Source organism: Glandiceps talaboti, chromosome 18 (assembly GCF_964340395.1).
Source record: "Glandiceps talaboti chromosome 18, keGlaTala1.1, whole genome shotgun sequence".
Classification (NCBI taxonomy): Eukaryota; Metazoa; Hemichordata; class Enteropneusta; family Spengelidae; genus Glandiceps; species Glandiceps talaboti.
The window spans coordinates 7,859,487-7,886,927 of NC_135566.1; the positions used below are offsets into that span (position 1 = coordinate 7,859,487).

A 27,441-nucleotide genomic window follows, 5' to 3' on the forward strand; every position below is an offset into this window, starting at 1 on the left:
ACATACATACATACATACATACATACATACATGTACACACACACACACACACACACACACATACATACATACATACACCATTTCTATAAATTGCTAATAAATTATCTCTTACTATAAATAAAGTGCATTGACTCATGAATGATCAATTTATTAAAACTAATGACAAACACAGAAAAACTCAAACACTGATACAAAATACTATGTCAGATGCTTTGAAGTCTTTATTTCTTGTAACATATTTGACTTTCTGCCTCAGCGGTATAGAAACAAAAAAAAAGACTTATTATGTACAAATGTGTATGTGGAGGGAGGGAAGGTGGGGGGAGGGGGTGATCATGTTGAATGGCAGCACAAAGACAGTGATTTGGCAAAAAGACGTCAGTGTCTAATTATGCAGAAAAATATCTAATCTGAAAACGAGCTGCAGGGAAAGCATGTTCCAAATATTGGCCAAATTACAGTTAAATCGAAGAAAAAAACACATGTATTGATGTCAAGTTGTGTAGGTGGCTGTACGGGGGTGTTGAGATATACTAGTATGCAGCTAACATCAGCTCTAACACTAATACTGTACACAACTATGGGGCAAAAACAGAGCAAGTTTGAAAAAATCTAACCAAGATAACCTTTTTTAGACACCAAAATTCTGATCAAGAAAACTTAGGTCTCTGGGTGTTGAAATAGTTGGCTCAGATAAAATTTAATGTTGTTAACAGAGTAAATTAAAAGTGGTCATATAGATATGACAAATGTGAATTGATTTTGGATTTTGGATTCATAAAACAATTTTACCGTGTTTTCCAACTTGAAGAAAATAAAGGGAATCTACCATGTCTGTGTTTGTAACTAAATTGTAAAAAGCTAAAAATGAGTCAAATGGTTACATATAATTGGCATCATTGTACGTACGATAACAAACATTTTACACATTTTCTGATTTTTTAACAATTTATTGAGTTAAACAAAGAACTGGTATATGTTATTTCAGATTGTTTCAAGTATAAAAATATAGTAGTTATTTTATCAATTAAAAAGCCGAAACGAATACCAAATTCTCATCCATTTATAGCCACTTTTAAAAGTCAACAGAAAATATTCTGATGTGATCATGGGTTGCTGAGTTATACAGTTCTCATTGTCACTGTTAACGATGACACTAAGTATTAAATTGTGATGCACAAACAGCATAAGTTTGAAAAATCTAGATCATGATGTTCCTCATTCTCCGTACCTGCAATAGCATTTTACCTACTGCTGGAGGGTCAAAATAGAACTTACAACAAGAAGGTCAACTTATTTTCATGCGTGCCTCTAGTAATGCATGTGAAGCACATGAAGTGCATGGCGTTGAATAGGAAATTTACTGGCGTTATGATACATCTAGACAGTAATATTCTATTTCAGGTACCAAGAATTAGACACTGAAATATTCAAGTCGACAGATGTAGTCACACACATCCTCGTACACACACTAATATGTATGCACACACACAGACACTTTGCCATGTCTATAGTGCTATTGAACCTCAGTTCAGTTGTGTTAAAACTGAGATCGTTGATATTATTGTTGAATACTTCATCACTTGGTGACACTTAACATCAAAAGTTACAAATTTGAAAAGATTTATGTGTGTTTGCTATCTCCTGAATCTCTACCCTCCAAAACCTCAGTTCTGTTGTACTCAAAATCAAACGCAGACAGTAATCAAACACACACAAAGTTTTCATCATCAAATCTACATGTATGTCTGGTGGCTTATTTTTATCAATTTCAAGGTATCAAATGAAAATTTCTACTCACAGCGTCAAAAAAAATTCTTGGAAGTGAAAATTTCACAGTACTTATTCAAATTTAGTTTTTCATGAATTTTGATCCAAAATTTCATTGTTTGGTGTGTAAAAATGTCTTTTAACCCAAACATATCACTTGTTTGCGGTACAGGTATCTCATTAAATATTCTACCGCAAAATACCAAGTAGCAGACTACTACCATGATCAGCTTACGTCTCCCCCACACGTACACAGTCTCAACTTGTTTATCACACATACATGGCTTCAGGCATTTCAATAATACTCTTTGCTGACGTTATTCAATCTGACCTATTTTCAGGGACGGTTTCCACCATTTCTCTCTTCATTTTCATGGGCTTTGTGGACAGTAAGTTGCAACCACATTCATTTCAAATAATTTATAAAAAACGGGAAAGAAACTTAAAATTTTTTGCTGACATCTTGTCATTATCGTCTGTACTACAATTATTGGACAAAATCACCTATAATTTTTTGTACGTTGGTGAAAAAGGTCTACTAACCAGACCAGTCACATGTAGTAACAAGTACCAGTGTGTCCTCTTTATATGTATGACAATTTTTTTTTTGTCAAGGGTCAAAAAGATAGAAACTGGATTTCCTTTAGAGCTGCTCCATAATAAAGGATAGGAATCATATTTGGGTAGGTCACCAGAAGTTGTTAAAATGTGAAACTGGCTTAGCAAGCACACGGGTGAAAACAGTCATTCTGCACTACTTACCAGAGTATTTCCTGATGTCGGATGCTCTATTCGTCTCAACAATGCCCATATCTTGCTCTGTAATGCTCTGCGTCCTGTCGTAACCATGTTACTGGCTGCAGCGATTTCTTTGTAAATGGTATAATTAGGAACAACTTGGTACGTTGAAAGGTCATCGACACCACATCGAATCTCAGCCTCCTCACACAGTAGACCAAAACAGGACATTGCCGTGATTACGGCTTCCATCTCATGACTCCACAGGTAGTTGAAGAACACCACCTATATTTATGATACACTCAAATTAGCTACATTGTACATGTCACAACTTTGTCTCAATATCATTACTAGTATATCATTTCTCTGGTTATTGCAAAGATAAACAGATAATACAGCTGAATCACTAGGGTACTTTTTTAACAGTGGATTTAGGTTGACAGTTTGTGTCAGAATCGTTAAGTAGTGCAGTGTACTTTATCTTTCATAATATTTCTTTCCCTTCCCACTGTTTTAGGGCAACATTTTGGTTAATTCCAACCATTCTGCTTCGTCCATTGTCAATGGTTTAGTTGTGGGAACTCATGCCAATAATTTCAATTTACTGACCGCTTCTTTTACTGCCATGTATTATGAAAATTTTCACCCCTGTTTATTTATCCTTACTGGCTTACTTCCAGTTCATTCCGAATTTGCCTGCATATATTGGCCGTGGTATGTTTATTTGTGAATTTACCTGCATATATTGGCTGAGGTTTGTTTGTTTGTTTTTCCTTACTGACTTACCACTTTATTCTGAGCCTGGTGGCACAAATCAGCTATGAGGTTTGTTTGTTTGTTTGTTTGTTTGTTTGTGTTTGTTCATCTTCACTGACTTACCTCCAGTTTATTCTGAGCTTGCCTACATATAGGTATATTACTACCTATCATGACATGGTCTTTATACTTCTTTAAGAATCGGTTTCTGTGTGACAAGATCTGTTTCAACCATTTCAACATTTCCGTACTGTTGTGAATTTGATGGTGGATCAACTTCTCAGATATAGAAAATAAAACTTGGGAGCTGTCGAAAAATAGAAATCAAAATTACTTCTCAGATGCAAGGGTTTTTTTTGTGTTTGTGTGTGTGTGTATGAAGTCTAGGTGTGATTAATAGCCAGGCCATACACACTAACAAGAAAGCCGAGTTGGCTAATAAAGTGATTCTCAGCACCTCACGAGAAGGTTTTTTTTTTTTTTTAAAAAGAGGATTTTTCAACAGTATGCAAATAAACTACTGGAAAATATAGCCAAGTTTCTACGATATCAATCTAAAAACATTTGCATAATTTGTCTTCAGAAATATGCAAAATACAATTTTTGAACAAGAAAGAAAAAAATGACTCCTATATATACCTTATATCCCAAAATGTTGCTATGGGTGCTTCTGGGTTCCAGAGTTCGACATTGTCTGATTGGTGGAGACATAATAAAGCTACCATAGCTTCCTGCGCTACATCTGGCATATTAGCATATTGGCATGCCAGGTTGACCAATCCAGTGATCAGTTCAAGTGTGTTTTTCTGAATCTCGTGCCCTGCTCTACCTGGATTCTAAAACGAAATATAGGAGTAACACAGAAACATTATGCAAATTATTAGTCATCAATATGCAAAATGATTTTTTTGGGATCGATGTTTGCAAATTACTCATGAAGTATTTCTATATGAAATTATAACAATTTGCTTGTTTGTTTGTTATTTCTGGCTATAAATATCGTGTGACCTTTCATACATACAGTATGTGAAACATTACAAATCAAGGCACAGAGTGATTAACACACTTACATTACAAATTTACATATCAAGGTAGAGCTTGATTACATCACAAACTTACAAATCAGGGGGCACTGATTAATACATTTAACAAATCAAGGCACAAAGTAATTAAAAAAAATACTTATTAAATTACAATTAACAAATCAAGGCACAGTGATTAATACATTATATTACAAATCTACAAATCAAGGCACACAGTGATTAATACAATTATTAATACAATTACATTACAAATTTACAAATCAAGGTAGACAGTGATTAATACACTTCCATTACATATTTACAAATCAAGGCACACAGTGATTAATACACTTCCATTATGTATTTACAAATCAAAGCACACACTGATTAATGCACTTACATAAAGCATAAGCATTGGATCCGCATGAATTAATTTCACAATCCATAGAAGGAGATATCGGTAACTTGTCTTCTCCTTGACCTTCAGACTGGTAACTTTGTCTCTCAGGGACTGGGACTGTCGGATTGGCATCTGGCTGCTGGACTGACTAACCTTGGTAATGGTTTCTGAAAACAGATTCCTGAGATCTGCTGCCGCTCTTTTATAAACAAGTCGAATTTTGGGCCACCATGGCAACGTGGACTGAAAAAATTAAAAGATTAAAGATTACGATTAATTAAAAGATTTTGACAGTTTACCTGAAGTTGAAGATTAAAATATCAAAGTAAATTCAGACTATGGTTTAGCTATATTTATTTCTGATACCATAGGTCTGGACACTTGAATCAGTACAAATATGATACTGGACACTTGAATCAGTACAACACATATGATGAACCACGTTTGTTGAGATATGGACTGGACAAAAAAAATGACTAGAAGTCCCTGAGACTTTGATAGAGGGATACGTCTACAGTTAAAGGCCAAGTTCACAGAAGGACTAAAATTTAGGTATGAGAAAATAAATGTATGGCAGAGCTATACAAAATGTTTGTCCAAAACAAAATCGGCACTAAAAATGATTAGTCGACCTACCTTGGTTATTATCTGATGAAAAGCATGGACTAGCACCAAATGAAAATGAGGTGGGGAGTGGAGGGACAGACAGGCATTAAAATGCTCCATATTACTGGGATTAAAACGAAATAATGCAACGGCACAATCTGTCATAAGTTCTACTTCTGTTGATTGATTCCCTCTTGTGAATGGCTTGCTTTTGTTAAACAGCAGATTCTGTAAAAAAAACAAAAAAAAAACAATGACAATGGCACCGAATCACAACTGACTAATCAATAGTTCATAGTCAGTGTGCCTTCTAATGATAGCTAAATTTTGTTGTTGTGAGTCAAAATGTTACAAACTAGCATTTCATGTGAGTCAACACATAGTAAGAGATAGGGGGAAAACCGAAAACTGCTTTTGAACTTTAAGTCATTGCAAAAGTTGCTATGGATGGCAAAATATTGTACCAATTATGCCCAATCACTTCTTTGCGGTATTACTGAATCTGTGTCATAATGTACAAATATCACATTGTTTGGAATGGAAATGACTTTTACCTGTAGTTCACCTAGAATGGACTTCACAAGAAGGCAGAGCGTTGAGTTTTCCCTCCGGCTTGTGTACGTTGCTGCTTTACACAACTTGACTGATGTTACTGCAGCACTTTCTGTCAACTGTTTGGACATACCACTGCCATGTGGAGAAAGTGCTTTCTTTATATTGTCTAGGAATTGTTTCTTTTTTTGAGTTTGGGGAGACAACGGTGCTTGTACATCTGTTGTTGCAGCAATTTCTTTCAACCGTGCTGGGCAGAGGAGCAATAACATGATTTGTAACGGCCAGACAGCAGCTTTTTTCTTGGATGAGTGCTGTTCAGCCAATGAGTCCACTAAATCAAACAACTTTTCAGCACACTCAGACAGTTCGAGTTTAGAGCCAGGTCGCTCATGTAACTCTGTAAACTCCTCGGGGTGATTGGCCATCCAATTCCAAATTGATTTCTCTAAACTGTTTTTAAGCACAATGTGTACATTTTTTTGTATCTTCAATGACCTCAACTTGACAACTGTTTCTGTAAATAAATAACAATTTGAGAATTGGAGATAAAAAATCAGGTGTCATTTAGCAGGCAATGAAGTTTAGTTTACACACACATGCATCCACACACACATGCATCCACACACATATACATCCACATGCATCCACACACTCAAATTACTGAATATAGTACTCAGCATTTTAACAAAATCATGTTGTTTTTTTACAAAATGCCATAGTATGACCACCTTGCTTTGAAAATTACTACTAGATACTACAGGTAAAATCCATACTACTGCTGTGTACACCCAAGTTTATGACTTTCAGCCATTCACACCACATTCGACACAGGCACTATTATCATGCCTACACCACACTGGAAAGTAAGACTGTGGTAAGAATGTCATTTCCTGCAAGGTTTTCCCACAATATCTTGCCAGAAATCCCCAAATGGTGTAACACAATCCATCAAGTTCCTATGCAGTGCTACCGTAAAAAAAGTTGACCTCCTCAACTTCCAGTCCAACATTCCAAGGTAGGGCTGCCTACAGTGGGGGCCATTTTGGATTTTGTTATAAGACCATAGCTTTTGAAATAGTACCAATAAACATTGTATGTAAAGGCAGATTAGATCATAAACAATACAAATATGAATGATCTTTTCTGTTCGGCGAAAATTTCTCTATCAATACAACATTTTTTTGGAAGATATGTAAAGGAATACTGGTCACTGGTTGACATACCAACTACTAACTTTGTATATATACTGCACTAACTTTTGGTGGAATTGTACATATTAATCATAATTTAACGGAATATATTTCAGAATTTATCCAGTCTATTTTATCAATAAACTAATTATTATTAACACCATTGATGTTTTATGTTAAATATGCATTTAAAAAAGTAGTGAAAGTGTGATGTAAACTCTGTGACATGGCAAAAGTGGTCACCTTTGACAGGCAGTGGTTTATATCATGGATGCGTAGGAGTTTGACAATCCATGTATGGTAGGACTTCTTTACAAGATTTCAAAGTTGAATAAGTCACTAAGGTGTTAGTGTGTCACCCAATAGGATATGTAAAATGATAACAGTAGTGTATTAAAAGTTAAAACTGACTGAACTTTTCCTTTAATGATTAATGAATCTTAGACTGATATTTTCAGTCGCCAAAAGTGGTCCAGATAGACATGTTAAAAAACATAGCTCCAATGGCGTTTAGCACAACTGTACAGTTTTTAAAATTGTTTATCCACCTGCTGATCCATACTACGCATAGGTGTTCATTTGCTGAATGATTATCCAGTTGCCTATCCAGCCCTGTTGTTATCTTTGCAATATAGCAATCATTTGGCTGTTGCGATGGGCGTAGACATATTTACATACATGTTCTGAATGTTCGTTCATTTGTCTATGAATACCTGATGTTATTGTCGTGATATACATCATCATATGGCTGTTGCTATGGGCATGGTCTTGTTACTAGGTATATTTGCATACATATTTTGAATGTTTACTCAGTTGTCTATTAATCCCTATTGTTATCTTTGCAATACATCCAATCATTTGGCTATTGCTATGGGCATGGTCTTGTTGCTAGGCACATTTACATACATTTTTGGAATGTTTATTCAGTTGTCTATTAATCCCTGTTATCTTTGCAATACATGTGATCATTTGGCTGTTGCTATGGGCATGGTCTTCTTGCTAGGCACATTTGCATACACCTTTTGAATTTGTTCACTTGTTTAAGAATCCCTGTTATCTTTGTGAAATACGCAATTATTTGGCTGTTGCTAAGGGCATGCTCCTAGTTGCTAGGGCCAATTGTATCAAAATATGCAGAATATCACTTCTAGAAACATCTCACCAAGTTTCAGTCTCACACTGACCAAGTGCTTTTTGAGATATGTGTTTTGACCAAAATTCATATTTAAAACCTAATTTGCATATCACTGATGAAATCAACATATACTATCCCTTAATCTATACACCCTCAGGTGCATCCCCATTAAATTTCTGCCCAATTTCCTCAGTAGTTTTGGAATTAAAGATTTTTGCCCAAAAAGACACATTTTTAGCCCGAATCATATCACTGATGGGATTATCATGTTGTGAACAATTCTTAATCTAAACTTGCTTAAGAATGTTCCCACCAAATTTCAGAACGATCTCCCTAGTGGTTTTTGAGTTGAAGTTTTTTGACCAAAAATCATATTTTTTTACCCAAATCACACACCGGTGGCAAGATCATTTTGATTTGAACAATTTCCCAACTAGACATCCATGGTAATACATCCACCAAATATCAGGGCAATTGGTCCAGCGGTTTTTGATTTTAAGTTGTTTACACACATCCACACACACACACAGACAGGCAGACAAGCAGGCAGACAGACAGACAGACAGACAGACAGACAGACAGACAGACAGACAGACAGACACTTTGCCATGCCTATAGCACTATTGAACATTATCAGTTCAGTTGTGCTAAAAACACTTCTGAAGTTGTCGCCATTTCTGCCAAAACAAAGTACATAAAAATTTTACAAAATCACTGAAATATCATTTCAATATCATTCAAATCTAGAACTACAATTTAGATAACATTTTTGACAGAAATTTGAAATATAAAAAATATCATGAGCAAAGACAAGTGTCGCATATCAGATAGTTCGTATCTTTACGTGTCCAGATGTAGACTGTTAAGCGGCATCGTGGACTGTGATTGAATTCAAAAGTAGGACAGTGTTCATGATAATTTTTTTTACAAAAATAACCAACATTGGTAATGGTGAACTGATTGCAATATCTTTATACTAATTCTAATCTTCTGCCTTGTATTTAATAAACTAAATGGGTGTGTCACGTCATCATTTATTCGACAAATATGGAAATCAGTGTGGAATTTCATGTAAATTACGACAACAGTTGTTCAATTACTAGAGATTCAATGGAGGGTTATCAATTTGAGGACTACATCATCCATAAAATTACTTACTTACACACAACACACACATATACACACATGCACATACACATGCACATACACACACACATACATACACTTACACACACATACATACATACATACATACATATATGCATGTACACATACACGTACACACACGTACACGTTCATGCACATACACAGACACACTTACGGACACACTTACATACACAGACACACAGACACATACTCAGACACACTCTTACAGACATAGACACACACACACACCCCACACACACACACACACACACACACACACACACACACACACACACACACACACACACACACAAACAAACAAACAAACAAACAAACAAACAAACAAACAAACAAACAAACACACACACACACACACACACACACACACACACACACACACACACACACACACACACACACACACACACACACACACACACACACACACACACACACACACACACACACACACACATACATACAATTGTCAGGCAAATGCATCATTAATATTCAAATACAGTGTTTACAAAAAGCTGATCAGCTTTGCACTTGTCTCAGTTGCCAAAAGGGGTCTTAACAAACGTTTTAAAAAAGTACAGATCTAAAAGTACAATAACCTTCCTAGATGTATTCTATATAGTACATTCACCTGAAATTTTCAAACAAACCCAGATTTCAGACAGATATCAACTTGTCGATGACTGTCAATGTTTTCTCTGGAATTTTCTATCGTATTTTCATGCAAGTATTTGTTGAAAGATTGCATGCTACTAAAAACTTTCATTTTTTTAACATTAATTTTGTTGTGTTTGTTTGGAGAATGCTGATATGTCATCACAAAGTTCCGAATTTCAAAAACACTTCTAAAGTTGTCGCCATTTTTGCCAAAAAATGGTATGTAAATAGTTTACAAAATCATTGAAATATCATTTCACTATCATTCAAATCTAAAACTACAATTTAGATAAAAATGTTGACAGAAATTTGAAATATAAAAAATATCAGGAGCAAAGACAAGTGTCGCATATCAGATAGTTCATATCTTTACATGTCCAGATGTAGACTGTTAAGCGGCATCATGGACTGTGATTGAATTCAAAAGTAGGACAGTGTTCATGATAATTTTTTTTACAAAAATAACCAACATTGGTAATGGTGAACTGATTGAAATATCTTTATACTAATTCTAATCTTCTGCCTTGTATTTAAACTAAATGGGTGTGTCACGTCATCATTTATTTGACAAATATGGAAATCAGTGTGGAATTTCATGTAAATTTTGATCATCCATAAAATTACTTACTTACACAACAGTGCACGTGCGCACACACCCACACACACACACACACACACACACACACACAATTGTCAAAAAAAATTATTTATGCAAATACATGATTAATATTTATATGCCATGTTTACCAAAACCTTAACCATTTTCCACTAGACTCAAATTTCATTTCAAACCAGCCAGTAGTTCTTGAGATATTGATGATACAAACAGATTACAAACAGACAGCCAGACAGTCAGTCAGACAGACAGACAGACAGACAGACAGACAGACAGACAGACAGACAGATGTCTGGTGTCTCTTAAGCTCTCCCTTCGTGGTCAATAACTCATGAATAACGTTTGTCCGGCCAAGTCCCTTAAATGCTAAGGATGACGTCAATTGATAAATAACACGACAGAGTGTTCACTAAATATGACATTTCAAATATACAATGCATTTCACATGAATGCTAGTTCCAAGAAAATGTAGGTATACTAACACTGGAAGTTAACTCCGAGGATAAAGATCATAATTTGCATTTCACGCAAGCTTTTTCTGAGATATATATACTTTAAAAGCGTTCACAGATGAGAAATTACACAATGGAATATAAATCACAAGAAATGTATATGTACAGTACTTGGGAAACCAAACAATAGACTTTCCAGATCCCTATAAACGTGCACATGTGGAATCATCTTCCAACGGATCTTTGGTTGATACAGAAATTCGAATTATACACGGCAAATCTTAAAACATTCATATTTCGTCAATGTTATTTTTGACTTGGTAGGGTCTCAATCTTTATGAGGTTCTAATTTGTCCTGTATTGTTTCATTTATTGTTTTTATTCAAACTGTTCTGATTTTATGATGTGACGCACTTAACAGTTTTTTATGTATTTTTTCTTTGAGTCACATTTTTAACTCTTGTAATTTGTCATGTACAGACCACTGAGACATGTACTGTGTAATGTTTTTTTTTCTAAAACAAATAAATGATTATCATATATTGTCTTTAAACTGTTCTGTTGTTGATATTTATAGTAGTCATCTGGTGAGGATAAACAAACAGCAATATCAAAATGGACACACAAAACATTCAAATCTAGAAATTATGTATATATATATATACATGTAATTTGAAATTGTTACTTTATGGTGAGTTTCTTTCATCTATAGCAAACCAATATACATGTACTTATCACATGAAAATTTCAACTGGGTCAAAAAATTCCTTGGAAGAAGTGAATCCCTGCACTTGTATACATGTTGTGCACTTTCAACAAAACTTATAACAATATCTCCATTTATTTCAAAACATTGAAACCATTCAAAATTAGTTCTTTTGTGATATTTTACATCAGACTGTCATTGTTTGTTGGTTATGTCACCATAACTTGTTAATAATAGTTACTTTTGGAATTTGGGTTTTAAAACGTCTCATGACTGAGCATAAACAAATTCACAATAGTCTCAGGTAGTTTTTGACCAATCAAATCATAGACTGAAGAATGTCAAAACATTACCATGAATCACATGACCAGTTTTGCCCAATCAAATTACAGATACATGAGATAAATAGATATTTGTCGCATGACAATTTTTACTAGTCATACTAATGTCATGTGACTGCTTTTTTTCCATTCATATCAATGTTATAAGTGACATTATCCAATCAAATCAAATGTTGATGAGAGGAGATCTTACCATTTAAGATTCTTGTCAGACGAGCACAGTCCACGTTTATATGCTGTATCAACTCAATATCACTGACATCGCAATAGTCATCTGGACAAGTGGCTAGTGTATCCAACCTGAAAACAAAATGGAAAAATAAACATTTTTTTTTAAATTAAAAATTTTTTTTTATATTATACTTCATCACAGACAAGTCAAAATTACACAATAATAAAAGTTTAAAGTAACATGTACAATAGACTACAACAGGACAGAGAGACCATACATATGCCCAAAACACTTGCGACAAAGAAACAATAAAAAAAATAAAAAAAAGAATACCTGCTTGGTACCTATTTGTCCATTGCCATACCTACATGTAATATCACTACTGCACCTTATCAGTTAAGCTGTGCAAAGAGAAATGTTCAAATTTTTATCCAAAAAGACGTTCACAAAAGAAATAAAGAAATAACAGAAATATAATTCACAGACATGAAAATATTTTGTTATAGATGCTTTTTTTTTTACACTAAAATGTAAATAATTCAAACTATCTAGAATATATCGCCTGGGGTCATTGACCTTGTACAAGTTGTTTTCACTACTAGTACTACACATTCATGTTACGTGTTAACATTCGTGTCATTCACCCCCCTAGTATCATCGTCACGTTTCAGGTATATCAACCTCAGAAGCATGTTTGTACGTTTTCTAGTACACATAAAGATATGAAATAATAATAATTATTACAATCCGATAGAAAACTGACTCATGGCTGATTATGATGACAGCAGGTTGAACCGAGTTCATTATACAGGTAGCTTTAATACACAGCTAGGGGAAATTTGCTGAGTCATCATTCTTATGAATTTATTAATATGACCACGACCACCACGTCAATAAAATGAACCTTACATGTAGCAAGGTCATGCTGACATTGATGATTCCGTGAATTCTGTAACAATTAGGGCAACAACCTTTATGACTCTACAGGAAAGATTAAATTAAAGTAAAAGTCAGGTTTTATCAATTTGCAGGACAAAAACAACACACAGTGTTCCAGTATATTAAGGCAGAGATATATTAAAGAACAAGATATTTTGACTGACGGAATTCCCTTTCCTACTCTGACAACAATAGGTTTTAATATACGAGAATGAACTTTCATGGACTCTAGGTTCATACTTAGTAATGAAAATTTCTACTCACAGAGTCAAAAAACAATTTTGGAGTACTAACAGACATAGCTTGGAATCCATTCATATGGGATTTTGTTCTCGTTTTTCCCCTACCACGCCTGGTATTTTGCTACCGACCTATTGCTTTAGCGAAACTATGACCAGCAAACAGGTGTGAATTCCTATTGTGTTCGTAATTCTTCCCACTGTGAGATGACATCAATTATAGCATCACCATGTGATTAGAACCAAATTAGAAGGATAAGCTGTACGATGCCATTTTCAGATTACCATATTCAACTTCATTTACACTGTAGGAATTTTGTAATCTAATTTTAGATTTGTATATATAAACGCTATAGCAAAATGTCAGGCGTGGTAGAAGAAACGCAAAAGTAAAGTCCCCGGCCCCACAAAACTCACTGGATTGTAGGATATGACAGTCAGAAACATACATTTTAACTAAAATGGAGTTGGAAATTTGTCAAAGATATGTTTATCCTGTTCTAGAGTAATATTTTACACTGACATGAAAACATGTTTTTTTCAGCACAAACAGACATTTTTGATTTTTATAATGATTATTAATATTAGGGTGAGCATTTTTAATTTTATGTATCTCGCACTACATTGGAATATCCAAATTGAGAAAACATGATGTTGATGGGTTGGTCAGTTATAAAAAAAGAAAAGAAAGTGAGTACATGTGGCAATGGTTTCAATTCATTTGTACTTTTAACAATCTGGATGCCATAGATATGGCAATTTAAGTCAGAAATACACTATCAAGCATTTGATTTGTCAAGCAAATTTTCCTCTGATACACTCTAGCAATGTCCTTAATCTGATCTTACCATCAGTCATGTTGTGTTTTTTTTTAAGATCTGACCATAGAGAGTATTTTGGGGAGGTCAGATTCAAGAATTTGACATAAAGGGTCGATTGGGTCAACAACGGATATCACTCCAAACTTAGTTTTCATGTGAACAAAAAAAATCCCACACAACACAATGACCCCCCCCCCCATCACACACACACACACACACACACACACACACACACACACACACATAAACACACACACACATACACACACACACACACACACACACACACACACACACACACACACACATACATACATATATACACACACACCCATAGAAAGAAGACTAATATACTTCTTGATTAGTTGCATGCATTTAAAAGACTTTTCTCAATGTTCATAAATATCATTTCAAATGTCAAACCTATAAATTTTCAGCTGAGACTGGTAAAACTAAAATTTGTCATTTTTTAGTATGGTACAATAGATTCCAAAAGACATTTTCACTTTTTTCTTTCCGCTGAGAAAATATGCAACTTTGTTCTGCCACAGCTTACAAGTTACAAATGACAAAATTCTGAATATGGTAACTGCATTAAAGCAATCTACAATTTATTGCTTCCAAAATATAAGCTGACACTGAAACATTTTCACCATTTTCTTTCTTCATGACAAAAGAACAAATTTGCGTTCGACAAAAATTTTGGGATTAACAGTAATTTGCTTCATTTGCTAACTGTGCAGTCAGTGTATTTTGTGGTTAATACCACTCAAAAACTGTGGTTTTGACAGCATTTGCCAACAACATATGTTCTAAGTCCTTGTGGATTTCACTTTGTCACATCCATATAGATTTCAAACTGCCAGCATTGCAGGGATGATTCCCATTCCCACCTGTTACAGTGTTTACTTTGCTTATCTTTGTTGTCAAATGCCACACATAAATCAAGGAAAAGAACGGACAAAGTTTGGTTTAGTAATTCATCCTTAAAAAAATCAAATAGAGTCCTTCAATGAGTTCACTGTGATGACTTTGCTGTGTCTGACAGATCACACAGCACTGGCTTTATTGTCTCGGCATCAAAAGCTTTACCATCTGTTTCCGTAATCATCAAATACTAGCATCCTTTACAATTTGACAAGAATGTCAACCATTTTGTCAATGTTTTGATGTCATATTTACTTCCTATATGAATTACATGTACTAGAAGCAGAGCCTATCTCTGTGACAAGCCCCATCATGACCTTTGACACGACCTCATAGGGACACCCATTGAATTTGTGACAATTTACTTCCCATATCTTACATGTATTAGCCTCTCTCCTGAGGCTGAAATGACCCATCATGACCTCTGACACGACCTCATAAGGACATAATTGAATTTGTGACACAATTTACTTCCTGTGAATTACATGTCCTGACATGACCTATCCTGACCTTTGATATGACCCATCGTGACCTTTGACATGACCTTGAAAGGACACCATTGCATTTGTGACATAATTTACTTCCAGTGAATTACATATACTGATCAATGTGTCCTTCTCTCCTGACATGACCTCATCGGGACACCTATAAAATTTGTGACACAATTTACTTCCTGTGAATCACATGTACAAGAAGATGTTCCCTTTTCTCCTATGACATGTTACCAAATAAATCAAGTATGGGGTACTACATACAGAAAGTTTGCATGTAGGTTGATACAACTTTTTCATCAGCTTTCATCAGTTGTACAACACCACAATACAATTAATGGTATGATACCTTTAACAATTCAAGATACTTTAGGTCTGTAGAAGACAACATGAATACCAAACTACGACAGCAATTTGTCAACTAATAACGGTTGAAAACACAGAATTATGTTCTGTCTAACACAGTAACTAGGATTGCTGTAATTTGAGCATCCACATAATGAAAATCACATTTCAAATCAATTTGATCTTGATCAAAATAACCCATACACTCTTTTCCTGGCCTCAAACCAGCAACTACAGAAGATAGTTTGTCTCTGAGCCCTTGTGAGAAGAGTTTAGTCTTGTTTCCTATCCACGTTATGATCTCTAAGAAGTACAATCATCTCCACCGTATAGTCAAACTGGTTACTCTAGCACAAGATTCTGTGCTGACCCCCCCCCCCCCCCCCCGACAGCAATACTTTAATGGTATTGGAGGGTTGATATAAACATCAAAATACCTAATGAAAGCTCATCTGTGCAAAAGTTCTACGTTAATGGATTTAACTTCGTATTGCATCAAAATTTACAATTAGCTCACCAAAGCTTCAAAATAGCTGTACTAATGAATATTAATGAGCAATTGTCCGAACGTGATAACCAATTACAACTTCCTGTCAGTTTGTGATGGATTACTACTGACGTGCGCTGTTCACCATTGCCCCAGCAGGCAGTTAAGGTAGATTTTCGGTGAAATTTGTCAGTTTGACTATAGGAATAGTGACTGTGGAAAACATTGACTGGTATTGAATAAATGAAACATGTTTTCAAGACTCACCTTGCAGATATCCTGTTGAAGATGGCATTGAAATTGTTCTGGCTAAGAGAGAAGAGGACACGAGATGCTGTTGACTTCAACTGTATCAAATGTCCAGCTGGGGGATTTTCGTTGGGTAAATTCAGAAATTGACATATCTCAGGTAGCAGCAGTTTCACCAAGATTGTCTCATCAAGTCTGGAGGTATCTTTTGGTTGCTGTAATTTCAATAAAAAAGGTAAAGTCAGCAAACAAAAATAAGAGCAGAAGAATGTTTCAAACATTAAAGGGGTACAAGCTGAGTTTCTATGATTTAGGAGTGTATTTTTTTTGCCTATTACATTTAGCTGTAAATGTCATGTTACATTAATGAAACACCAAGCCCACATCATTTTACCTGTAAATGTCATGTTACATTAATGAAACACCAAGCCTACATCATTTTAGCTGTAAAAAGTATTCACAGTGATCTACTTACTAATGTATACTTAACCATCATCATTAACCACAAACCTGGTATTACTATTAGTCTAAGAGTATAACTTATAAAAAATCCAATGACGTAATTTATCATGATGTAGAGATAATAACTATGTAATCAACCGTTCTAGCAATGCCAGAACACAAACTGTAATGTCATAGAAGGTGTGCATCAATATTAAAGTAACATTATGCTAGAATAGTTTAATTAATCAAGGTTATCATGTAAAGTATTTTCACTTGAATAAAAAACTTATAAACTCAGCTTGTGCCACTTTAACACTAATTCATGAACATCATTAGGTGATCACAGGTTCTGATAGTTCATGTATCAAAGTCTTACAATCATTTCAAATGTACTGTTCCACAGTGACTGTACTTTAATGTTCAATTCACCTGCCATTTTACCAAACTTTATACTATCGAAAATCAACCTGACATGTTAAAGAATGAAACTGTCTAAAAGCTGATTAGACTTTTACTTCTTAAATTACCAGGGCTCTAAAAATCTAGTGGAACAGTCAGCTATAAGGTTGCTTTAGATGTGAAAGTAGTCTGTGATCAGACGATTATACCTCTTAATTACCAGGGTTCCATGTACATTTGTACATCTTAATTACCCAGTGAAGTGCATATGCCCTACATAGTATATGTTACCTTTGTAACAGGTTTGGTTAAAATAGACTTACATGTATGCACGTCTGAGAAATGAGAATGCATGGATGGATTGACGGACGGACGGATGGGTGATGGACGGACAGACAGATTGATGCCCATACAGAAGAACAAAACCTACTGTAATGGCACATTCTGGGCATCACTCATTGGGAGCTAACAATCAGCTGTAAGGTTGCTGTAGAACTGAAGCTGAACTGTGATCAAACTTTACCAGGTAAAACATACAGCTATAATATTTCAGAGAAGATATACCCTGTCTGTGATCACACCATGGTTATAACACTTAGTAAAAGTGTAAGGTTGCAGCAGAGGTGCAATCTGCCTGAAGGCTAGTATGACCTTCTGCCAAGTGACGTTTGTATCTATCAAGGACATTACGTCCTTGCCTTACTGTCTGACAAAAGGAGGATAGCTTGATGAATTGAGTGGGGTACCCTAATTTGCATATTTATTTGCATATCATTAGCATATTTCCAGATCATAATATTAGGAAGTGAAAAAAAGTTTCCAAAATCAAAAACTCCTATTTTATTCATTCAGCAAACTAAAATGCACTGAAATGTGTTGAGATCACCAATTTCCAAACCTTTAATAATTCACAATGTAAAAATTTCAGGAAGGAGGTTGACAGTTACACAAACGATGTTACAGTAATGTTGGCAAGCATGTTTTACACACACAAGTGACAACACATGTCATTGTTGATGTACATGTATGCACTGCTAGGCTAGCTATCACTTAGTCTTGAGTTGTTGGTTTCACCTTGTAAATGTGCATGTCATTCATAAAAATTAATTGAAAACAATTCATTTCCCTTTATTTCTCTAAAATTTGATATCTTTTTAATTTTCATGAATGGAAAATGATTTTTCATCAAAATTTGCCGGAAATATGTACATTTTTAATGTGACAAATTTGGGCTAAGAATAACCGAATACGTTCAGTGCAAATGTACAGTAACAAACATGGCTGCCACATCAGAGCTCCCTCGTGGTACTACGATCTCGATTCACATCCAAACGTGATCATTTAGGACATTAATTTTACCATGGAACCGTACCGGAGTAGTTATTTCTAAAGAACATGTATAAATTTTAGGTTTTTGTTCGTATTTATCGATACAATGCAAAAATTGCCGTGATATCGTATGCGTACAGTATTACGTATACGGGAAGGCTTGGAAATTACCGGCTTGATATATCCGGCCATAGAAACTACCAACGTACCACCGTCTTCTACTTTACGATGGCACTACATTTACTGTTTTTGTTTTGGCTACCATTGTTATAATCATCGCGATAAATAAGTTCATAAATGATGATAGACGCAGTGTCGCTGTTCACTTCCTTCATTAACGGCATTGAATAGAATATCTTGAAGACGTTCACGCCAAAACAGAGGGGCGGTGTGCCCCTCAAAAACCCCTCGTGGAGAACACTGCACTATATCATGTCTCAGTGGGGGAAGTAACAAAGTGTGGCAGAACGTTGCACACACCTGTCTATCTAGCCAACCATGTTATTATCTCTACGGTATCATCATTCCATGACTGTCTTTCAAATATTTACTTTCCATGCTTTTCTTTGTAAATAACAATAAATACTACTAAGAAGGTTCATTTTACCATCCAATGCAATCTGATTAAAATCTGATATAGTGAATATGGTTTCATTTCTTTATTTATCTCTATTTCCTTTGATTATTATCGTTTGTTTTCAATTTTGTTTGTTGTGAGAGCGAGTGCCTCCGTCCTACATATGTACATCTGACCCAATACCATCGGAGTTCACATTTAAATCCCATGTGTATGCTTTAGCCAATCAAAATATGCCTTACAGTTAACACTCCAGGATTGATACAACAGTGATACGCTATTGAATGGACGTTGGTTTAATTGTAGTCTCAGTAGGGAGGCCTTGCAGAGTATTATTGACTAAGGTCCATGAACTTGCAGTGTACTGTTTTGGGACTTCCAATGTTTACACACTGTTTATCACAGGGTGATTAGAATTACACTGACAGAGGAATCGCTATCACCTCTTGTGTAATCTACCACAATGAAGAACAATATATTTAGTTTTTGTCTATCTTAGAAGTGTAGTGCCTATATGGTATCGTTATGATTTACACCTTCACTCACAGTATAGTCAAAGTCGTTACTCTAGAAGTCCTGAGATGCATGAGATGCAAAATTCATCCACAGCCACCCACACAACCATTAACATCATGTCTTTGTTAATCAATCACACAATTCTAACCAATAACACAGTCCCTCATTAGTGTTTATTAGGGCAGTTATGTAATGTCCAAATATGGTATATTTGTCAGCTCAGGATGCCACTTAAAGTTATACACTGTTTACGTCACTATAGCAGTTCGGGTTCACTGTTTGGATGAACAACTTTTTGTGCTGATTGAGGGACTTTGACCAGACATGGTTTAGTTAGAAACCATGTTGGCATCCAGACTACTATCTTAGTAAACGGAAGGCTGCATTATCAGTGTTGAATATAATACCTATGTGACTATGAAGACAATTTTACACTACAATAAACAGATTTGTACATCAGAAGTTTGGATAATACTTACTCCGGTCAAACACTTTTCTAGAGTCTCTAAAATTATCAGCTGAGACTGTCGAAGATTCTTCTCGGCATCAAATTGCTGAAATCGCTGTGAAATGAACCAAAAAAGTTTGACAAATAGTTAGTTGTAGTTGGCAGAGAGAAATTTATCGATGTCGACAAGAATCTGTCTAAAACAACAAACCACTAACAAATGAATGTGTAGATATAAAGGTCATTTATTGCAGAGTTGCTACAAAACTTTGAATATCACTACAACTTGATGTTCATCATATCTCGTCTGGATTATTTCAAAACAAGACTAAGGACTCTTATTTAATAAAGCTTATTATGTGGTCTAACCATGCAGTTTGATTCTTAATAAATGATCGATTGATTGATTGATTGATTGCTTGATTGATTAATTGAATCATTCATTGATTAATATATTGACTGACTCAAACTGACTGAAAGATTCACTGACTGATTGATTGATAAAGTGACAGATTGATTGATTGACTGACTGACTGACTGACTGACTGACTGACTGACTGACTGACTGATTGATTGATTGATTGATTGATAACAGATTAATTAATTGATTTATTGACTGCTTGATATTATTGCATTCCATTCCCAATTACTGAAACAATTTCTGGTCATAAAGGTATCTCATAGCATATGTTTATACTCAGACAAAAATTATGTACATACATGTATGACTAATTAGAAATAATTACAAATACTTTAATGACATTATCATTTATATATATACTTTGATATGTAATGGTTAATGTTGATAGAAGTTCCTCCCCCTCCCCCCTGACAGACAGGCAGACAGACAGACAGACACACCCACTCACACAAAATATACAAGGTTTTGATCATACAAATGTACTATGCCTTGAAAAAACAATCAGTATAAATCAAATGTATAAATGATAATTTTTTCTAAAGTACCTTCACAAAGTTCTGTGAATAATACTTCACAATCTTATATTCATAACTTTTTATCAAACATTATTTTCTCAAAATTAGGGTCAAGATGACAAATTCACTTATTCAGGTACATCTTTAAGATGGTACGATGAGGTTATTGCACAGTGTTTCTTTTTTCTTTTTTTATTTTTATCGTTTTCAAAATAATGAAACACAAAATGAAATAGGATGAGGCAATTGGGGTCATGTATTTTTTGAAAATTTTATTTTGAAAGTTTTCAAAAATACTGACATCAAAATACTCACCATCGTTGAGAGAGACTTCAGTATGTTGGTCAGTCCATTGATGACTAAAGAGAATTTATATTTACTAACATTGATCAGACAAGCCTTATTCTGCTCAAGATTCAACTGAGTATGTGTGGAGTGAATTCCACTTCTTATCGGCAGCTAAAAAAAGAAAAAAAACAACACACAAATTAATACTTGATAGAATGATTGATAGTAAATAGCTCAGGCTCCATAGTTTATCTAGTTCCTATACAGTATCATTACCATTAAACATACACTCACAGTATAGTCAAAGTCATCACTCTACAAGTCCCGATGAGATGCATGAAATACATGTATAATTTAAAATTCATCCACAGCCACCCACACAGTGATTAACATTATGTCTTTGTTAATCAGTCACAAAATTCTAACCAATAACACAGTCCCTCATAAAGTTAGTGTTTATTGGGGCAGTTATGTAATGTCCAAATATGGTATATTTGTCAGCTCAGGATACTACTTATACACTGTTTACATCACTATAGCAGCTGGGGTTCACTGATTGGATGAAAAACATTCTGTGGTGATTGAGGGACTTTGACCAGACTGTGGTTAGTACCACACAGTTAGCATCCAGACCCAGGCCCCAATGCTATTACAATTCTAACAAGTAAGTAAAATGTGCTGGATCATTTGAGTAGCTAGCGGATAATACATGAATACTTCTTGCACATTTATGCAAATACAATGCAAATTATTATGCTGATATAAGTGCAAATTAACCATCTCAATAATTTTTTCATCTGTGGAGAACAGTGAGAATACACATTGAACAAGTCTCCATAGAAGACACAGCCCCCCCCTCAAATACTTTACCTCTATGTGACTGAATGGAGACTGATTCATGTTACTCAACGGAGACATGATTTAAAAGAAACAGGGTGCAACAAATAAATAAATACTACAATTAGTGTCGGTGATAATGCAGGAATGGCTGGATTTCAATAAATGACCCTAAAGGTCAAAAGTCAAAGGTCTCAAAAGAAAGTTAAAATTTGATAATACTTGGTGCACTTGAATGAAGTCTCTTTGGGTTTCAGTTATGCGGTAAATCATGATTGTTCACTACAAACATGGCTATCATTCAGTAAACTGCGATCTAAGCACCAAAAGTACTGCATATGTATATTTATCTTGTTCTGTATTACCTTTGGACATGATCTAAAAGAAACTGGCCCACACATAATTGCTATGAAGTGTCTGCATTATGCAAGAAATGGGTTAATTTGGATAGTCTACCTGGAAGGTCAAGGTCAAAGGTCACTGCCTTGCAAGAAAGTTTTAATGTAATTATATGAGGTAAGACACTCAAGTGGAGTCTCTTAGTATTAAAGTTTTCATATTATGCGGTAATATATTGATATGACAGCCATTATAATAGTAAAAGTGATTTGAGCAACAAAAGAACTGCTTGTTTATATTTCTTTCCTTCTATATTACCTGTAAACTTGATTTAAAAGAAATAGGTAGTAAAGAAATACTACAAAGTGTCTGAGAAAGCCAAGAAATGGCTTGATTTTGATCATTGACACAGAATGTCAAGGTCAAAAGTTTAAGGTCTCAAAAGAAAGCTTGCACCTGATAATATGGGGGTAGACACTTGAATTGAGTCTCTATGTAGTACATGTAGTTTAGAGTTAAGCAGTAAATGTTGATTTTTAGCTACAAATACATGTACATTTTGTATGGCCACCATTCAGTCAAATTTGTATACGTCGCAAAACAGAATGACATGCGCATATATGTCCAATATGACCTGTCACCTTTGTGCCAGGTTTACATTCTCATGTTGCATGTCTGAGAAATGACATGTTACGGACAGATGCGCAAACAGACAGATGGATACAAGGAGCACATTGAGGAGTCCTTCCTTCAAGGAACTACTTGCAGGTTAAAGTGTGCGAGGATGAAAGCTTTAGGTACAGCTTTCCAAGAAATAGTTCATAATCTATTGAGAATTACAGAGAATTACAGTGAATTAGGAGGAGCATACAGTTTTAATGAGATTGGCTACTGAAACCTAGATATTTTTGCCACTAGTTTTCAAAGACATTTTTATTCACTGTTAATTTTGTGTTTTCGTTTCCGTAGTGAAATATGCAATAAATAAATCTTTTGTGAAAATGTCCAGGAATATCAAGTTCAGTGAGAATGGCCTCAAGGTTTTACAATACAATACAATACAATACAATACAATACAATACAATACAATACAATACAATACAATAAATATAGAATGCAATCACTGCTCCCAAAGTGCCAGCTGTGTTTAATAATAGAATCAGTAGCAGCATGAAAACTACTTCTTGGACTATCCATTTAGTTTGTTATTTATTTATTTATTTATTTATTTACTTATTTATTTATTTATTTATCTATCTATTCATACTTCTGGTATCCTATGATTTCAATGACGACAAACTTCAAAAAAAAAATGTTGATTGCTAGTTCATGTTTGTTCCATCTCTGCCTCCCTTTCCTTAATTTTGAAGCAGAAACCAAAAAATTCAACAAAGCACAAGCCAAGTTATTGTCTTTGAACAGAAAATATGGACTATATACCGTGGTTGTCCTACGTCATGACAACCATGTCCTTACATTACTTTTTCTGCGGTGTTCTAAATATTAGTCAAAATATTCCAAATTAGCATTATTTTTCGGACGAGGAGGTATAATTATATTATTTACCAAAAAATATTTCTTCATTCAGCAGAAAAATACTTGTGACCTACGGTTTTTGTCACAACTAATCTTTGACTCGTAGTGACAAGGCTCCTTAGGTCACTTGTATTTTCCTTGGCTGAATGAAGAAAATGTTGCGAATTAATTAGATGTTATCCCCAATGTTTTTGTCCGTTCAGCTAAGGAAAATACGAGTGACCAAAGGGACAACCCTTAGGTCACGAGTATTTGCCAGCTGAATGAAGAAAGTATAACATAATTGTACCAGCGCCGGTGATATCACAGAAAAATTGGGGAAAGTAATGACAATTTTGAATGCTTTCACTCTTATTTCGAATACAGCAGAACCAGTGATTTAGACAAGTGTTGTCATGACGTACAACGACCAGGGTATATATTCCATATTTTTGGCTTAAGCATGGTATAATATCTAGTCACATGTATGTCTTCTAAGATTTAAGAAGTGTTAAGTATTCAATACTGATGCAAGGGTGAGACTATTTCCCAGGAAAAATATGTTCTTTTCCAATACTGTGTGGTTATTCTGTCAATAAAAACATGTTGTATTTGTATTACTTTTGTTTTCTGAACAAAAATTAATAAAATTCATACAGCTGTTCAACCATCATGAAAAGATGACTTTACACAAATATGATGTCTTACAACTAATATTGTTTCACAAATGTCTTTCATATTGTATTGTCCTAGAAACTTGAGTGATTTAATAAAAGACTGAAGTCTGTCTGCTGTACTGTCTGTTGATCTTAGCCTGTCTGTCTGTCCATCTGTCTGTCTGTCTGTTGTACTGTCTGTTGATCTTAGCCTGTCTGTCTGTCCATCTGTCTGTCTCTGCTGTACTGTCTGTTGATCTTAGCCTGTCTGTCTGTCCATCTGTCTGTCTCTGCTGTACTGTCTGTTGATCTTAGCCTGTCTGTCTGTCAATCTGTCTGCTGTACTGTCTGTTGGTCTTTGTCTGTCCATCTGTCTGTCCATCTGTCTGTCTGTCTGTCTGTCCATTTTTACAATATGACTGACTGCAGTCCAATATAAACAAGAATCACATAAATTTTATCTCTCTTTTTTTTGAAACGTTGACAGATTGCACCGTTGTAGAGACTGCACTCTGACTATTCCATTGTACAGTATAACAAACCAAACATCAATATAGAGGATATCAAAACTGAACTAAATGTACCAGATGTGGACTTTTTTTTTCAAGGCAATTCAAATGAATCTGTATGAGGCCTAATAAAAAAAGATGTCTGGTTCCGCTTACCCAACCCCACCTAGTTTTTTGAAGCCGACCCTAAACCTTTTTTATGTTTTCGAGAGAAAAAATAATAAAATCACGAAAATATAAAACTGTTCTTCCAATCTGTAATAGCTGTACATCTGATGAGAAGAAACCAATAACACAGATACCGTATGGAAAACAACGGAAATCACAACAAACTGAACTGGACACAAAAGAAAAATTTTAAAATAAAATAAAAAATCTACCTACCCCACCTATTCTATAATTGAGTGTAATTGGAACCACACAAATTTTTTTTAACACCAGATCAACCATTAACATTTTTTTTTTAAATTTCAAAAAATAAAGAAAACACTGCTATGGTGGTCTCCCTGGCCTCTCGAAAGTAAAGTACTTTCTAAGAATAGAGGTAAAATAGTGCTTAATACACCCCTTCCACCCACTCAAAACAAATACATCTGTGTTAACAAAGTCATAACTAAGGAAATTCATTCAATTATTTCCTGACATCTGGTATTAGTATTTGAACAAACAACATTTAAGTACAGGGTTAAATAGACTTTATTGGTGTATGTGGGTGTTTGTGTGTTTGTGTGTGTGTGTGTGTGTTTGTGTGTGTGTGTGTGTGTGTGTGTGTGTGTGTGTGTGTGTGTGTGTGTGTGTGTGTGTGTGTGTGTGTGTGTGAGTGAGTGTTTCTCAGATTTTAGCCAGAGTGCAGTAAACACTCCTACACAATACATTTGTACTGCTCACTATACATCCAGTATCATTACACCCTAAAGAGAAGTTGGGTTTTTTATTTCCATTTATTTCCACTGTTTGTTTTGTTTGTTGATTAGTTTACATCTTTTGGATAACAACCCATTTTGGATTAGAAATAAAATCTAGGTTTGAAAACCAGATGTCTGGCAGAGCTATAGAAAAAAGATGGGCCAGAACACAAGAATGATCCCATGTAAATCGTATGGCTCCACTGACTAGATAACATTAATGTCATGACCCAGGATTGAAACATACCCCTTTATACAATATATATCATCTGAAAGATGGTCAACTCTGGACTTGGGATTAAAATATAGGTATAAAAAAAAAGGTGCCAGACAGAGCTACAAATGTATAAAAAAAAAAGTGGGTTTGGAACTAGAAGCAGGACTCTACATCATCCTTTAGGTGCAAATTCACTTACTGAAACCTCTGCCTGTAAAGCAGGGTTATTAACCTCAGATGTAGAGAACTAAATACATTGTAACAAGCCATTGCAGTTGACACTTTCAGACTTCCCTCTCTGAGTCTAACTGTCCTGCATTGTTCATCAAATATGAACTGTGTTTTTGTTCAAGGAAGGAGTACCTGATTTCTTAGTAGATTTGAAGGAGACCTATACCTTAAAACTAAGATATAGGGTGAAACAATATGAATGTCACCAAATGCTACCCCCACCCCCACCCCCACCTCCACCCTCACCAGGCCTCTACAATGTGTGACACAGATAAGGTAAAAGTTACCTGATTCCTGAGCAGAGTTGAAATAAACTTATAAAGAAAACCAAGACATAAGGAAGACAATGTGAATTTTACCCCATCCCACCCCTGACAATAGCATACACTCATTGACCAGATCATATACAAAATAGATGCATACAGGTGTTAATTTTGCCCTGACAGTTTTCCTTCACTGAAGACTATTGTATAATTATGATACAATAACTTATTCCAAACTATAAACCACACAGAGT

At 34.9% G+C, this 27,441-nt stretch overlaps 1 protein-coding gene across 2 annotated transcripts in view; it reads right to left on the reverse strand.

Annotated features, from left to right (window-relative positions):
* The window catches only part of LOC144448844 (neurofibromin-like), a 67,576-nt gene that overhangs the window by 38,079 nt on the left and 2,056 nt on the right, over positions 1 to 27,441 (reverse strand). For both annotated transcript variants that reach the window (XM_078139153.1, XM_078139152.1), the window contains exons 2-11: positions 21,743 to 21,886; positions 20,523 to 20,606; positions 16,797 to 16,993; positions 12,302 to 12,408; positions 5,847 to 6,361; positions 5,323 to 5,520; positions 4,687 to 4,929; positions 3,904 to 4,100; positions 3,388 to 3,571; positions 2,533 to 2,793 (exon numbers count right to left, since the gene is read on the reverse strand). In XM_078139153.1, the coding sequence (XP_077995279.1) occupies positions 2,533 to 2,793; positions 3,388 to 3,571; positions 3,904 to 4,100; positions 4,687 to 4,929; positions 5,323 to 5,520; positions 5,847 to 6,361; positions 12,302 to 12,408; positions 16,797 to 16,993; positions 20,523 to 20,606; positions 21,743 to 21,886 (2,130 nt within the window). The remainder of the gene's footprint in view (positions 1 to 2,532; positions 2,794 to 3,387; positions 3,572 to 3,903; positions 4,101 to 4,686; positions 4,930 to 5,322; positions 5,521 to 5,846; positions 6,362 to 12,301; positions 12,409 to 16,796; positions 16,994 to 20,522; positions 20,607 to 21,742; positions 21,887 to 27,441) is intronic.